Source organism: Poecilia mexicana, unplaced genomic scaffold (assembly GCF_051168715.1).
Source record: "Poecilia mexicana isolate PSO_F unplaced genomic scaffold, ASM5116871v1 scaffold_6, whole genome shotgun sequence".
Classification (NCBI taxonomy): domain Eukaryota; kingdom Metazoa; phylum Chordata; class Actinopteri; order Cyprinodontiformes; family Poeciliidae; genus Poecilia; species Poecilia mexicana.
In genome coordinates this window covers 19955244-19969083 of record NW_028263375.1, presented here as the reverse complement: position 1 = coordinate 19969083, position 13840 = coordinate 19955244, and the positions used below count along the sequence as shown (strand labels likewise).

Here is a 13840-nt window from a genome sequence, read left to right as displayed (position 1 = left end):
TCTGACTCATCCCCATGAATGTGTGGAAAGCCCCAGCCTTTCCCAACCACCATCTCCTTCATGACTCATTGCAGCAACTCTCTTCGGTACTTCCCTTTTTCTACTGGCCATCTGGTCATTGAGGCCATTTCTTGTAACTTACTTCCCTTTTTGAGTTTTCCCAGCACCCCCGCCAGTGTACTAATTGCAACACAGTCTGCTTCATTTCTGTAATTTATTACAAAACATAATCAATTTGTCATTTTATCAACTTATAACTCTCAGTATGATTCTCCATCACTTGTCTAGTCTGTAACTCAAGCTGTTACCATTTCTAATCATCAATAATCAACATACGACAATCAAGTTGTTACTGTTACTACAAATCAAGAATAAAGAACATATATTTCAATTATACATTACAGACATTCCAACCATTACATATGTATGTATTTTCTATTTCTCTTCTTTAATCATCATTAAATCAATATGCAAGATTACTGTTATTTCTCAGGCCTTTGCTCCGTTTTCTGCATGTACCTGGAAAGATCTCACCACCTTATGCCAGTTTTCACGACTATATATATATATATATATATATATATATATATATATATATATATATATATATATATATATATATATATATATATATATAGACAGAATATGGACTGGAAGCCCTGAGGTCAAAGTGGGGAACACCCCCAAAGGTGGTGGAGAATGACCGAGCTAAGATCCTGTGGACTTCCAGATCCAGACAGACAAGATGGTAATGGCGAACCAAACCGGACATTGTGGTGGTGGATAAAGAACAGAGGAAAGCCGTTGTGGTGGATGTAGCAATACCAAGTGACCACAACATCAGGAAGAAGGAGCACGAGAAACTGGAGAAATACCAGGGCCTCAGAGAGGAACTGGAAAAGACCTGGAAGGTGAAGACCACAGTGGTGCCAGTGGTCATCGGGGCTCTCGGGGCAGTCACCCCCAAACTGGAGCAGTGGCTTAAACAGAACAACATCAGACATCTCAGTCCAGAAATGTGCAGTACTAGGCACAGCCAAGATACTGCGCAGAACCCTCAAGCTCCCAGGCCTCTGGTAGAGGACCCAAGCTCAGAGGATGAAAGAGAGAGAGAGAGAGACCACCCGCGGAGGGTGAGAAGGGAATTTTTTTAATATATATATATATATATATATATATATATATATATATATATATATGAATCCTTGCTTTGAGAAAAAAAAGACACTTTTTTTTCCTCATATTTTCTGCTTTACCATTATGAACGATGATTTTGCTGTTCTATGTCTCTGCCTGTGCTTGTCATTGTTTGGTTATTATCTATATTCCATACACTTCATGAGTCTCCAATGCACCACGGCAAGAGAAAAGCAAGAGAGAGGAGAGCAGTTCCCAGAAGATCTCCCAGGGCTGTGAGGTAGGGTATGGAGTAACTGTCTGGGTCTTTGCCCCTCCTCCACAGACAGTGGACCAGGCAGTCAGCAACAATAAGCAGCAAGAAGACCTGAGAAAAAGAGGCAGGACACAGAGATCAAAGCATTAATAAAACCACCCGTTGGGGAATGCCACGCCACGGCTTACTCACTTGTGTCAAAGAAGCAGACAGGAATAATACAGTGAAGAGAAGACTGGGCATTGTAAGGCCTCCTTTTATCACATGAATAATGTGTACAAAAATCAGCTGACCAGGAAGAACCAAAAGGAGTAGAACCTGAGCAGATCGGTGGTGTGCACCTGAAACAGGCAAAGGTAAACATTTAAACATGTGTAATGGTAAATTTAATTTCAACAAATTGACTTTCAAATATAATTTCCTATAAGACAAACTACAAGGAGAAAAACACTGGTTAGATGTTCAGGATATGGCAGACAGGTGTTAAGGAACATTTTATATACGGAAATATTAAAATGGGAAAACCTGAGCCAAAGGTTTGAAAGGGGTTGAAACAGCTTCTGGAGCCCACAGGAAGCTCTCCAGGAGAATAATTCAAATGCAGATGAGTTGAAATCCGACTGGCTTGTACAGACACCAGGTTCCCGCCCACACCTCAAAAGAAAAACCAAAGCAGATGAAAGGGTTAACCAAAAAAACGACAGAGAAAGTAAATAGATCAAAGCAGTATTAAAATCAGGGAATGGTGTGGATTTACAAGGCATTGCAAATGCCTTGAATAGCAGACAAATGACTACAGGGGAAAAAGGCGTCAGAAGCAGTTTCTCTGGCCTTGGCGTTACAACAAAGTCACTTAATTGTTTCTTTATCTCTCGTGACGTGCTTGACTGCCCAAGTGAAAGAAGATACATGCGTTTGCTATCTGTTCTGTAACCAAGTAGATTATCAGATGGAATGAAACCCTCCCTATAAAAGTGTAAGCTGACTCCTGCTCAAGGCCCTTTCTCCGTTACTTTATACCAGCTGGTATAAAACGGTTGGTAACACTTTAAGTTTAGTAGGAAAATTAGAAGTTTCACTGCGTGAAAATGTGACATCATATCAACATGAGCTATCTTCTGAAGGAAGATGTCCTCTTTCACTGCAGGAGACTGCAACAGAGAGACACAGGTAAGTGCGTGAAACCTTCATTTTCACTGGCAAAGGAAGGTACTGCATCTTCAGTGTAATCCTGGATCTAAAGCAACAGGTGACAGTATTCCAGCTCAAAAAGTAGCCCCTTCATTTATTTCAAAGTCCGCAGAAATAACGTTTGAAAAATAGATTCTGTGAAAAGAGATGCTGCTTTTGCGTCCATTGTCGAACAGCTGCTGCGGTTTAACCACCATGTTCTCAAGCGTGTTCTGGACCAAGACGGACCGGATGGTGTTGAATGCGCTTGAAAAATCGATGAAGATTATCCAGACATATCTGCCCTGTAGAACCAGGTGTGACAGGACTCTGTGGAGGATGTACAGGATACATCATCCACTCCTAGTGGTTTTCTATGTGCAAACTGCATGGGACCAACGGCATACTCCAGCTGTAGTCACTGAATATCTAGAAGCAGCTGCTCCAGTGTCTTCATGCTGTGTGACATTAGAGGCGGTCCCAGCCTGTTTGGGCGAGTCACCATACCGGCGTGGATGATGGAGGTGGGGACTGGGGGGTTAGTGGGGTTGGGGGGGTGCATAAGGCCAGCAGTTACTGATTAATATGTGAAGGACATTTTACTTAGTGTTTTAGTTGAGCGTTGCTAGATTAGTCAGTATTTAACTGAAAAGTTGGAAAATGTTTGTTATGAAATTCATATTTTGGGAAGAAGTTGTGTGAGTTTATTTATGTATGTGTGTATTTGCTGTTCAAAAATGCCAGTGCTGGATTTAAAGTATTTTTATATTGTTATTCCATATCAACGTCTTATCAGACAGGTATTCATAACTATGTGGTTATTAATTTCCTGACAATCAGTTGTTGCTCTGATTTGTTAATTTTGATTTTAATGAATTAATTTTTGATAAGTATTGCTTTTACCATGAATAGTTATTCATAGTCAAACCAAACCTATTGCTGCACAACAAGCGGAGCACTGCCTCCCAAATTCATAAATTTCCAACTGGGTTTCTGACATCCTTTAATCATTTAAATTAAAAATGGCGGCTTTATTGTATTTATCTTTACTTCCCTGATTTCTTTCAAGTATCCATACATGCTAATGTCGACATACAACCTTTTCTTTCTAATTTGTCATCTAAAGATTCTGACTCTAAGGTTGCAATGTGTCCCTGATAAAAGGGTTCCTGCTTTTGAAGATAACGAGTTATCTTTTTGCCGTTGGGTATCATGATTCTATCACTCAGTTTGTAACCATTAGTATCTTGTAAACTAGTCATGTTTTACAAGATAATACTTTACAACTGCCCAGTGCTGCAACTGAGAGGTAGCACCTTGAGGCTCCGTAAACACAGGAATGGGTTTTGACTACTAAAAACATACACACAAAATACTAAAATTACACATTTTATACTACTAAAATGTCACACAAGCATACACACACACACACACATATATATATATATATATATATATATATATATATATATATATATATATATATGTCTTTAGTAAATTGAACAGACGCACAATGTATTTCATGAAATGTTCCTCTTACTGGTTAAATTGGAGGATTTACTGCACCATAATTGATTTAGATGCTTAGCACTATTGGTGTTAAAAATTTTGTCATCAGGTATTTTTATTGCAAAAGCACTCATAACAAACAGCTGTCAAATGTGTGTGTGTGTGTGTGTACGGTACATGACTACTAAAAACTCATACACACAAAATACTAAAATTGCACATTTTATACTACTAAAATGTCACACAAGCACACAAAATACCAAAATATCACATGCACATACAATTTTTCTCTCTTTCACACACAAAATGCTAAAATTTAGCGCACACTAATAAAATATCACGCGCATACAATTTTTCTTTCACACACACGCAAAATTCTAAAATTGCACATATACACTATTAAAATATCACACATGCATACAATTTTTTTTCTCACATGCATACATAAAAGACTAAGATTGCACATATAAACTAATAAAATATCGCACGCAAGAAGACTATATATACCACCTTCTGTCAAATTTTAATCGGAGTTTGATGGATTAATTGATATCAAACCCCCTCCCCCCATGGGAACTATGTGACCTCCTGACCTTCACCCCTCCCCCCATGGGAACTATGTGATCTCTTGACCTTCCCCCTGCTGCATATGTGTGTGTGTGTGTGTGTGTGTGTGTGTGTGTGTGTATCTTTCTTCAAAAGAGGGCAGATACACAGTCTTGCTGCGTGTGGGGGTGCATGTGTGCATGAAAATCTCTGCCCTGCACACCCAAGCATTTGTGTGTGTGTCCCTGCGTAAGAGCGGGTAGAAACCTCTGAAGGAAGACAACAGTTTAACCGTTTTACTGCAATATTTATGGTAGCACGACTAGTCAGTGCTGACCATGAGTTAGTAATTTCCTTCATCCGTTCCAAAAAGAGTCACTTCAATTTTAAACTCTTATAGATACTTTTCTGGAACACTTGCTAGTGCGATACATTTCAGTAAATGTTCCTCATTTATACATGTATTTCTTAAGAATATGTGGCAGGTAGTAAACGGACCTACATGAGGCTACTCAAATTTAACTTTTAGCTTTCTGCAGTTAAAGTGAAAGACAAACTCTAACATTGATCCCTTTCCAGAATTTGTCCTCTCATCATTGTGAATGCAACTTTGCTTCAGTCTTTTTTTCCTGTTGTTGAATCAACACTGATCTTCTCTGTGCTTCATTCTTTCTCCAACATAACAGTTGGTTTAAATACATTTGAAACTTATAGTTTTTTTTTCTATAACATTCGCTAGTGTGATACATTTCAGTAAATGTTCCTCATTTATACATGTATTTCTTAAGAATATGTGACAGGGACTAAACAGGCCTCGGTCAGGCTGCTGCTCATATTTATCTTTCAGTTTTCCCCAAAGTTTAAAGTTTTTTACAGTACACAGCCACGGTCCAAGAGTTGCTCCAACATGGTCAATTGTTTTGTTATCTTTAAAATTATCTACAGCTTTTGTCTCTGACTTATATGCTGTATGTTTCTTAGCCCTAATGATTCTTTCCCTCCATGCTTAAGTGTGTTCACTAACAAAATATAGTTCACCTGTAGTTGTTAAGGTTCCATTACTAAAAACTTATAAATAATCAATGTTAACCATCAGTCTTTATTAATTTATTTATCACAATTTGTATTATTTATTTAGATTTGATGTGAGGACTTGGATTTCTATCGATTTATTGAATGATGTTCTATGTAAATATTTAGCAAATTGAATGATCATTCAGGTTTTATATAGTTTTTTTTTTCATTCAATGTTTGTTGCAGAAATTCAAATATATGCTGGCTATTGACCAACAATTCATTCAGTGAATCTTTGCTTTTTTTCTCAAGTAGCCCCTCTCACGGAGACTTACTTACATCTTCTGACACCAGGCCCGACTTATAATAATATTGGCTGTTTCCTATTGGTACACTTTACCTAAAAACATAAATAAAATAAAATGACATACTCACTACACAACCAGGCTCCAAGAGTTGGGTCACAACGCAGTAAATTGTTTTGTTACCTTTAAAATTACCTACAGCTTTTGATGCTATCTGTTCGCTAATGTCCACCAACAGACAGTACACCTCTTGTAATTGATCAGCTTATAAATGATCAATGTGCCACATCAGTATGCGTTCAAGAAGATCATATCAGTCAGATTAAGTAAAATATCATGATACTCAAAGGAATCAAAATTATTGTTCGCAGAAAGGTAATGTATCAATCAATCAATCAATCAAATCAATCAAATTTTATTTGTATAGCACGTTTCAGCAGCAAGGCATTTCAAAGTGCTTTACATAATTAAATGTATCCTTTTCAGGGAGCTTAGAACTTAGATGGTACGAAAAGAACGATTGAAATATACTATGAAAATATTCAATTTGCAGAATCCTGATGATTAAATTTCAATTGTGAACTGAATGATTAGTTTGCATGTAGACACAAAAGAATCAACTGTTAATTACTAATCATACTATGGAAATGACTAGCAAGATCTGAACAAACAAGAAACTTGACTACCTCAAGAGATTTCTCACGTAATGAACCGTCTGACTTTCTTTAGCCGACTGAATTTAATCTTACCAAATTTTTGCCGTAGAGCAAACAGGTACCGAGTTTGAAGTGGGTCAGATGCCTCCAGCCGTCTGCTAAAGCTAGACTCCGGCCTTCCTCACTATAAAATAAAACATTCTGCTTAATTAAAGAGTTCAAGTGAACTTCATTTAATTCTCAACAACTTGTTGTTTGTTCTCATCTTAAACAAGTGGCAGGAACTTTTGGATTTAAAAAAGATGCTTTATAAGTTAATCCAATTTAAATTGAGTCTGCAACAACTAGAATAAAATAAAAAGTGAACTATTTGAAAGTAGTGAGGATTTTGGGTGGTAAACATTTAACATTTTATCATACACAGACATCACTCCATTTCTACTCAAGCAAACTGAAAAGGTTTTGAACAGAACAATGTCAAGTAATGACACCATGTTTCTCTAAGTAGTAAATACATTGTTGTTGCTGCTGCTGTATGCAGAAAGTAAAATAAATTTTGCATTGAATAATATTTTGGATGAGTTTAAGAATATTGTTTGCCAAAATCACACACTGTAACTACACTTGTCTTTTACATGTTGCAGTAATTGAATCTTTTGAGGCATTTGGTTTGCATAAATTTAAGTAACTACCATTTTCCTGTTCATACATACTTGGCTAGCAATTTGCCAGTTAGCTTCCCAGTCTGAACTTCTGCAGAAGAAGAAAGGAGCAGATCTTGATTCAGTCAAATCTCCTATCCTGCATCTCCTGTACTCTGATATTCTACTACATCCACTCTGTGAATGTTTTGCTTGCTGGTCAGAAGACTATATGAACACCCTTCTGTCAAATTTTAATCGGAGTTTGATGGATTAATTGATATTAATTGATATCAAACCCCCCTCCCCCCATGGGAACTATGTGACCTCTTGACCTGCCCCCTCCCCCTCCTATGGAAACTATGTAACCTCTTGACCCCCCTCCCCCCCAATGGGAACTATGTGACCTTGTGACCCCCCCCCCCAAAAAAAAAAAAAAAAAAAAAAAGTGAATATTGAATTAATAAATATAAGTGAATAAATAAATATTGTATATTCTAAACCATGTTGAATTAGATTAGGAATTTTGTAACTACCTCTGGTTTTAAACAGATTGTCTTCTTCATACACAGTGTTGGAATTAAATGCCTTTAAGTCTTGTTCCAAAAAAAGAGAGACACAGACTGACAGAGAGGAAGGGGCCAGGGAGAAAGTCTTACTGATGCAGAGCCGTTCTGCGTGTGTATCTGTCCTTAAGGAAGAGGGGATGACCTCTGACATCACAACCGGCAATGCCTGCCTCATGAAAAAACTTAAAGCATCTGTTCTTTGAGCCAACATACGGTGAAACCTGCCTCATACTCTTTAACAGGATATAAGATAACCTGTGGCTAGGTAAGAAGGGATGACCTCTGACATCACAACAGGCAGTGCCTGCCTCAGGAGGAAAAAAATAAATAAAAAATAAACCCAGATGCACTGCTGGAAGGTTCTCTTTAAAAGGATGCATTCCCTCGGCAAAGTCACAACGGCGCAGAACATCTCCCATCTCTGGTACAACAGGAGTTGTAAACTTTTAATTTTCCTTCATCTTTAAACCAGCATTATTCTGAAATATGTCGGGTTTTACAGGCAAGCAGGTTAATTCTGACGGCTTGCTAGTGTGATACATTTCAGTAAAAGTTCCTCATCTGTAAATTTTATTTTTTGAGAATATGTGACAGCGACTAAACAGGCCCAGGTGAGGCTACTGCTCATATTTATCTTTCAGTTTTCCCCAAAGTTTAAAGTTTTTTACACTGTACAACCACACTCGAAGAGTTGCTCCAACATGGTAAATTGTTTTGTTACCTTTAAAATTATCTACAGCTTTTGTCTCTGACTTATACGCTCTTTGTTTTTTTTTTGGCCTAATGATTCTTTTATGATTCAGTTTGATAAATATTTACATAGAGCATCATTCAATAAATTCTTGTTTGTTCAGATCTTGGTGGTCATTTCCACTGTATTATTACTAATTAACAGTTGATTCTTTTGTGTCTAGATACAATCTGATCATTCAGTTCACAATTGAAGTTTTATTATCAGGATTCTGCAAATTGAATTTTTTCATAGTATATTTTATTCATTCCTTTCACAGTCAAAGCTTCCTAAAAAGGATAGATTACCTTTCTGTGAACTATAATTTTGATTCCTTTGAGTTTCATGATATTTTACGAAATCTGACTGATACGATCTTCTTGAACGCATACTGATGCTTCACATTTATATACTTATCAGTTACAAGAGGTGTACGGTCTGTTAGTGAACATTAATGAACAGGTAGCATCATTAGGACAAAGGAAAAAATAAAGTTGTAGATAATTTTAAAGGTAACAAAACAATTTACCATGTTGTGACCAACTCTTGGAGCTTGGTTATGTAGCGAGCATGTTTTATTCTTTAGGTAAGTGTACCAACAGCAAACTTGGTTAATGTTATTATAAGCTGGGCCAGGTGTCAGAAGATGTGAGTAAGTCTCCGTGAGAGGGGCTACTGGAGAAAAAAAGCAAAGATTCACTGATTGAATTGTTGGTCGATAGCCAGCATATGTTTGAATTTCTGCAACAAACATTGAATGAAAAGAAAAAAAAACTATATAAAACCTGAATGATCATTCAGTTTGATAAATATTTACATAGAGCATCATTCAATAAATCGATAGAAATCCAAGTGCTCACATCAAAACATCAAATCTAAATAAATAGAAATCGTACTAAATATTTTAAGACTGATGGTTCACATTCATCATTTATACATTTTAGTAATGGAACCTAACAACTACAGGTGAACTATATTTTGTTAGTGCACTTAAGCATGTTAGATAACGGATGGAGTAAAAGAATCATTAGGGCCAAAAAAAATCAAAGAGCGTATAAGTCAGAGACAAAAGCTGTAGATAATTTTAAAGGTAACAAAACAATTTACCATGTTGGAGCAACTCTTGGAGCCTGGTTGTACAGTGTAAAAAAAAAACTTTAAACTTTGGGGAAAACTGAAAGATAAATATGAGCCTCACCTGGGCCTGTTTAGTCGCTGTCACATATTCTCAAAAAATAAAATTTACAGATGAGGAACTTTTACTGAAATGCATCACACTAGCAATTGTTGAAGAAAAAAAAATCTATGAGTTTCAAATGTACTTAAACCAACCTTTACTATTTTGGAGAAACCATGAAGCACTGAGAAGATTAGTGTTGATACAACAACAGGAAAAAGACTGAAGCAAAGTAGCATTCACAATGATGTGAGGACAAATTCTGGAAAGGGATCAATGTTAGAGTTTGTCTTTCACTTTAACTGCAGAAAGCTAAAAGTTAAATATGAATAGCCTCACATAGACCTGTTTACTACCCGACACATATCCTTAAGAAATACAATTACAGATGAGGAACTTTTACTGAAATGTATCCCACTAGCAGGTGTTACAGAAAGTATCTGTAGAGTTTAAAATTTAAGTGACTGTTTTCGGAACGGATGAAGGAAATTACAAACTCATCGTCAGCACCGACTAGTCGTGCTGCCATAAATATTGCAGTTAGGGCTGAAACGATTCCTCGAATGATTCGAGTACCTCGATTACTAAAATTCCTCGAGGAAAATTTTCCTGCCTCGAAGCTTCGTTAATTTATGTTTTATTAGTTAGCGCACCGTGTTCCGGCCGGGACTTCATTTGCGTTGCGCGGAGCTCTCACTTCCGCCTCTGAGTTGTTGACAAAAGCTAAGTCTCAGCGGCATAAAGTCCAATCTTCAAGATTGGCCCGTGGGGATTTTATTGATTGATGATAATGCCAGACTTTTTATCGTTTTTTGGGGAACCAATAAGCATCCTTAAAATGACTGGGGAATGCCTGGAGTACGGCAGCATTTCTCCTCCGGGGCTGCTGGTTGAAAGCGAACGGCGGGAAGAGCGCTGAGGTGAGCGGATAGACTGAACAGGGCGGGCGGCTGAGTAGCTGATGCTTACCGTGTAAATGTAGCTTTACCGACGAACCGCACAATAAATTTCATATCCCGGTCTGAAGAAACGGGTGGCGGAGCGCATCGTACATGGCTGGTAGATGAGTTTCTGAGTGTGACCAGTGAAGGTGTTGTAAATATCCCGTATTGCTTCCCCCGTGTTCGTCCCCCGGTCTAACGGTTCGTCAGTCCGCTGGTCTATTTCCTCCCCTCCACCCCATGTTCGTTCATTCGCCCTCTCCTCCCACTCCAGGCGGCATTTCCCGTATTTTCAAACCCAAAGCGTGACAGGTTAGGTGGCAAGGTGAGTTTAATTAATCTATTAAACTCACTGAAGATGAATACATAAACTAAAAGCTGGATTGTAGACATTTTTATAAGCATATTTGTGAGCCTGCCTCTTTGTTATTAAATTCAATATAATTTCAGATTTTTCTATAACTTTTCTTCTGGTTAACTTAGAAAGTGAGCCATTATTGTTACAGGCTAGTTTTCTAAACTACAAAAAAGCAACTGTTAGGGATGCTCAAATATGAAAAATTGGACTGATATTGATATCTGATAGTAACATTGGTATTATGTTAGATTTACCAATATTTCATTTTATAATTTTTTTTTATCCGATTACTCGATTAATCGTAAGAATAATCGATAGATTACTCGATTACTAAAATATTCGTTTACAACAGCCCTAATTGCAGTAAAACAGATAAACTGTTGTTTTCCTTCAAAAGGATTGCCTGAGGCAGGCACTGCCTGTTGTGATGTCAGAGGTCATCCCCTCTTACCTAGCTATACGTTATATTATATCCTGTTAAAGAGAATGAGGCAGGGTTTCACCGTATGTTGGCTCAGAGATAGGGAACAATCCTTTTAAAGAGGACCATGTGGCATGAATCTGCTCATTTTTCCTCCTGAGACAGGCACCACTGCTTGTAGGGTCAGATGTCAGCCCCTCTTCCTAGCTATACATTATATTATATCCTGTTAAAGAGTATGCAGATGCTCTAAGTTTTCTCATGTCATGTCAGAGTATGAGCCAGCACTTATCTGTAGTCCAACACCAAATAACGCCCCGTAAGCTATTGTCTGAAGGATTGTCAGACGTATCCTGCGGGTTTCTTATGCTTGAGGACAGATACACACGCACCCACACGGAGCAAGTCTCTCCTCGCCTACCACCGAGGAGAGACTCCTCGTGTGTGTGTGTGTGTGTATCTCCTCCTTGAGGATAGATACACACACACACACACACACGCACGCACACGCGCACACACACACACACACACACACACACACACACACACACACACGCACACACACACGGAGCAAGTCTCTCCTCGCCTACCACCCCCTCTCCTCCTTGAAGACAGATACACACACATGCAGCAGAAAGACTCTAGTTTCTCTGTCTCTTATGGAACAAGAGGTAGAGGTACTTGATTCCAACACTGTGTATCAAGAAGACATAAAGAGTATGAGACAGGTTTCATCGTATGTTGGCTCAAAGAACAGATGCTTTAAGTTGGTTTTTTTTTTTTTCCATGTCCTGTAAGAGTTTGATCTAACACTTATCTATAGTCTGCAGACATGCATGCGCACACATGCAGGCACACATGCAGCAGGTCTCTGGTTTCTCTGTCAGCCTGTGTGTCTCTTATGGAACAAGAGTTAAAGGCATTTAATTCCAACACTGTGTATCAAGAAGACAATCTGTTTAAAACCAGAGGTAGTTACAAAATTCCTAATCTAATTCAACATTGTTTTGAATATACTATATTTATTTATTCACTTATATTTATTAATTCAATATTCACTTTTTTTTTTTTTTGGGGGGGGGTCAGAAGGTCACAAATTTCCCATCATATGATATATGTGACATATGTCTGGGGGGATGGGGGAGGTCAAGAGGTCACATAGTTCCCATGGGGGGAGGGGGGTTTGATATCAATTAATATCAATTAATCCATCAAACTCCGATTAAAATTTGACAGAAGGTGGTCTATATAGTCTTCTTCGGTACCTGTTTGCTCTACGGCAAAAATTTGGTAAAATTAAATTTAGTCGGCTAAAGAAAGTCAGACGGTTCATTCTCCAACGAGTGAAATCTCTTGAGGTAGTCAAGTTTCTTGTTTGTTCAGATCTTGCTAGTCATTTCCATAGTATGATTAGTAATTAACAGTTGATTCTTTTGTGTCTACATGCAAACTAATCATTCAGTTCACAATTGAAATTTAATCATCAGGATTCTGCAAATTGAATATTTTCATAGTATATTTCAATCGTTCTTTCCATACCGTCTAAGTTCTAAGCTCCCTGAAAAGGATACATTTAATTATGTAAAGCACTTTGAAATGCCTTGCTGCTGAAACGTGCTATACAAATAAAATTTGATTGATTTGATTGATTGATTGATTGATTGATTGATTGATTGATACATTACCTTTCTGCGAACAATAATTTTGATTCCTTTGAGTATCATGATATTTTACTTAATCTGACTGATATGATCTTCTTGAACGCATACTGATGTGGCACATTGATCATTTATAAGCTGATCAATTACAAGAGGTGTACTGTCTGTTGGTGGACATTAGCGAACAGATAGCATCAAAAGCTGTAGGTAATTTTAAAGGTAACAAAACAATTTACCGCGTTGTGACCCAACTCTTGGAGCCTGGTTGTGTAGTGAGTATGTCATTTTATTTTATTTATGTTTTTTAGGTAAAGTGTACCAATAGGAAACAGCCAATATTATTATAAGTCGGGCCAACTCCCTCTCACGGAGTTTAAAGTCTCCGTGAGAGGGGCTACTTGAGAAAAAAAGCAAAGATTCACTGAATGAATTGTTGGTCAATAGCCAGCATATATTTGAATTTCTGCAACAAACATTGAATGAAAAAAAAAACTATATAAAACCTGAATGATCATTCAATTTGCTAAATATTTACATAGAGCATCATTCAATAAATCGATAGAAATCCAAGTCCTCACATCAAATCTAAATAAATAATACAAATTGTGATAAATAAATTAATAAAGACTGATGGTTGACATTGATTATTTATAAGTTTTTAGTAATGGAACCTTAACAACTACAGGTGAACTGTATTTTGTTAGTGAACACACTTAAGCATGGAGGGAAAGAATCATTAGGGCTAAGAAACA

The 13840-nt window shown here is 37.4% G+C and overlaps 1 protein-coding gene across 1 annotated transcript in view; it reads right to left on the bottom strand.

Annotated features, from left to right (window-relative positions):
• Positions 1-1243: 1243 nt before the first annotated feature.
• slc41a2a (solute carrier family 41 member 2a) overlaps positions 1244-13840 on the bottom strand; it is a 24308-nt gene continuing 11711 nt past the window's right edge. The window contains exons 8-10 of the mRNA XM_088006372.1: positions 1919-2047; positions 1586-1734; positions 1244-1504 (exon numbers count right to left, since the gene is read on the bottom strand). Of these exons, the coding sequence (XP_087862498.1) occupies positions 1337-1504; positions 1586-1734; positions 1919-2047 (446 nt within the window). The 3' untranslated portion in view covers positions 1244-1336. The remainder of the gene's footprint in view (positions 1505-1585; positions 1735-1918; positions 2048-13840) is intronic.